General features: G+C 54.9%; 1 protein-coding gene across 9 annotated transcripts in view; it reads left to right on the top strand.

Moving 5' to 3' along the window:
• Positions 1 to 993, top strand: part of LOC113819685 (cytospin-A) — a gene marked incomplete at its 3' end in the record, with an annotated part of 366,383 nt that extends 365,390 nt beyond the window's left edge. For all 9 annotated transcript variants that reach the window (XM_070128161.1, XM_070128165.1, XM_070128162.1 and 6 more), the window contains 1 exon segment: positions 447 to 993. In XM_070128161.1, the coding sequence (XP_069984262.1) occupies positions 447 to 993 (547 nt within the window).
• Between the last annotated feature and the right edge of the window lie 529 nt (positions 994 to 1,522).

Genomic DNA, 1,522 nt, shown 5'->3' with positions numbered 1-1,522 from the left:
AAGCTTGGGACTGGAATACCATTAATGTGCTCGTGCGAAATATGTGATAGACTTGATACATTTTCATAGAGGATACAAGAAAATTTATATAAAGGCCTATTCGCGTGAGCTGTGTCGAAAGGTGATAACTAGTGTAACTGGAACGGGGTAAAGAAGTAAGCAAAATAGATTTCCGCAGCACCATGATCCTGCTGGCGAGTGTGGCCGAGAGTGAAGGTGGCGGGGCCTGAAAATATCTTTTCACGCAGCAGCAGGAACTTGATGTGGCGGCAGCAGCAGCAGCACAAGGCGGCGCGGTCATGCCCTTCGTAATTGCCCGCTGACCATCATTCCCAGGCAGTACCAAGAAGACTGCTGTGGTCACTCACCTACTTTTCCTTTTCTCTCTACCGACTTTTAATTAGTACCGCCAACATGTCTCTAAGATTCAAATCCTTGTTCCGTAGGATGTCCAAGGACCACGGTGGTTCCTCCGGCCACCACGGGACCAAGGGCTCCTCTTCCTCAGCCAAGGAGCACCTCTCGAACGCCAAGGAGCCGACGACTAAGGGGGGCAAGAAGGCCTCGTCCTCTTCGTCGTCCTCCTCCTCCTCCTGTGCCACCTCCCCTGACATGCAGCCTCTGCCCACCGTCAAGGAGGAGAAGCGACCCCCGAGCTCGAAGCTGGGCATTCCGGTCAAAAGGATGGAGAACGCCAAGAACAAGGAGAACGCCTCCGCCGCCGCCGTCGCCGCCAGCGCCCCGGCATCCACCAGGGTCCTCGCCCCGCCCCAGCCCACACAGCCTCCCGATACCCTCGTGATGCCCAGCCACCCTCCTCCTCCCACGGGAGGCGCCCCTGCCACTGCCGTGGCTGCCACCAACACTTCCAGCAGCCTGGGGAGCTTCCCTGAGAAGGCGCAGCTGGAGAAGACCGTATCCGACCTTGTGAAGAATGCCGAGAGCAAGAAGCAAGAGATTGCCGCCCTCAAGATAGAAATCAACAGACTCAAGGTAAGCTACGAGAGTAATTTGTTTACCTTTAATGATAATATTCCTATCATCTGCTTCGTTCTGTGACTATGACTTTTTGTGGATTCGAAAAGATAAGTCTTCACGCTTCGAATTACTTTTATGAACATGGCCTTCGTTGCACTATCAGCGAATGACGTAGGGAGACCACCGATGACCAGCTCGCTGATTCACCTCCCGCAGCAGTCTCGTTACAGATAAGCGCTATCGGTGACGTAGGCTAAATAACTCTATCTCTCTCCTCCTCCTCCTTCCTCTCCTCCTCCTCCTCCTTCCTCTCCTCCTCCTCCTTCCTCTCCTCCTCCTGCTTCCTCTCCTCCTCCTCCTCCTCCTCCTTCTCCTTCCTCTCTTCCTCCTCCTTCCTCTCCTCCTCCTCCTCCTTTTCCTCCTTCCCTCCTTTCGTCCTCCTCTTCCTTCCTCCTCCTCCTCCTCCCTCTCCTGCTCCTTCCTCCTCCTCCCCTCTCCCTCCTTCCTCCTCCTCCCCTTCTCTCTTCCTCCTCCTCCTCCTCCT

The sequence above is a fragment of the Penaeus vannamei genome, chromosome 12 (genome assembly GCF_042767895.1).
Source record: "Penaeus vannamei isolate JL-2024 chromosome 12, ASM4276789v1, whole genome shotgun sequence".
NCBI lineage: Eukaryota > Metazoa > Arthropoda > Malacostraca > Decapoda > Penaeidae > Penaeus > Penaeus vannamei.
This window is presented reverse-complemented; position numbering and strand designations above follow the sequence as displayed.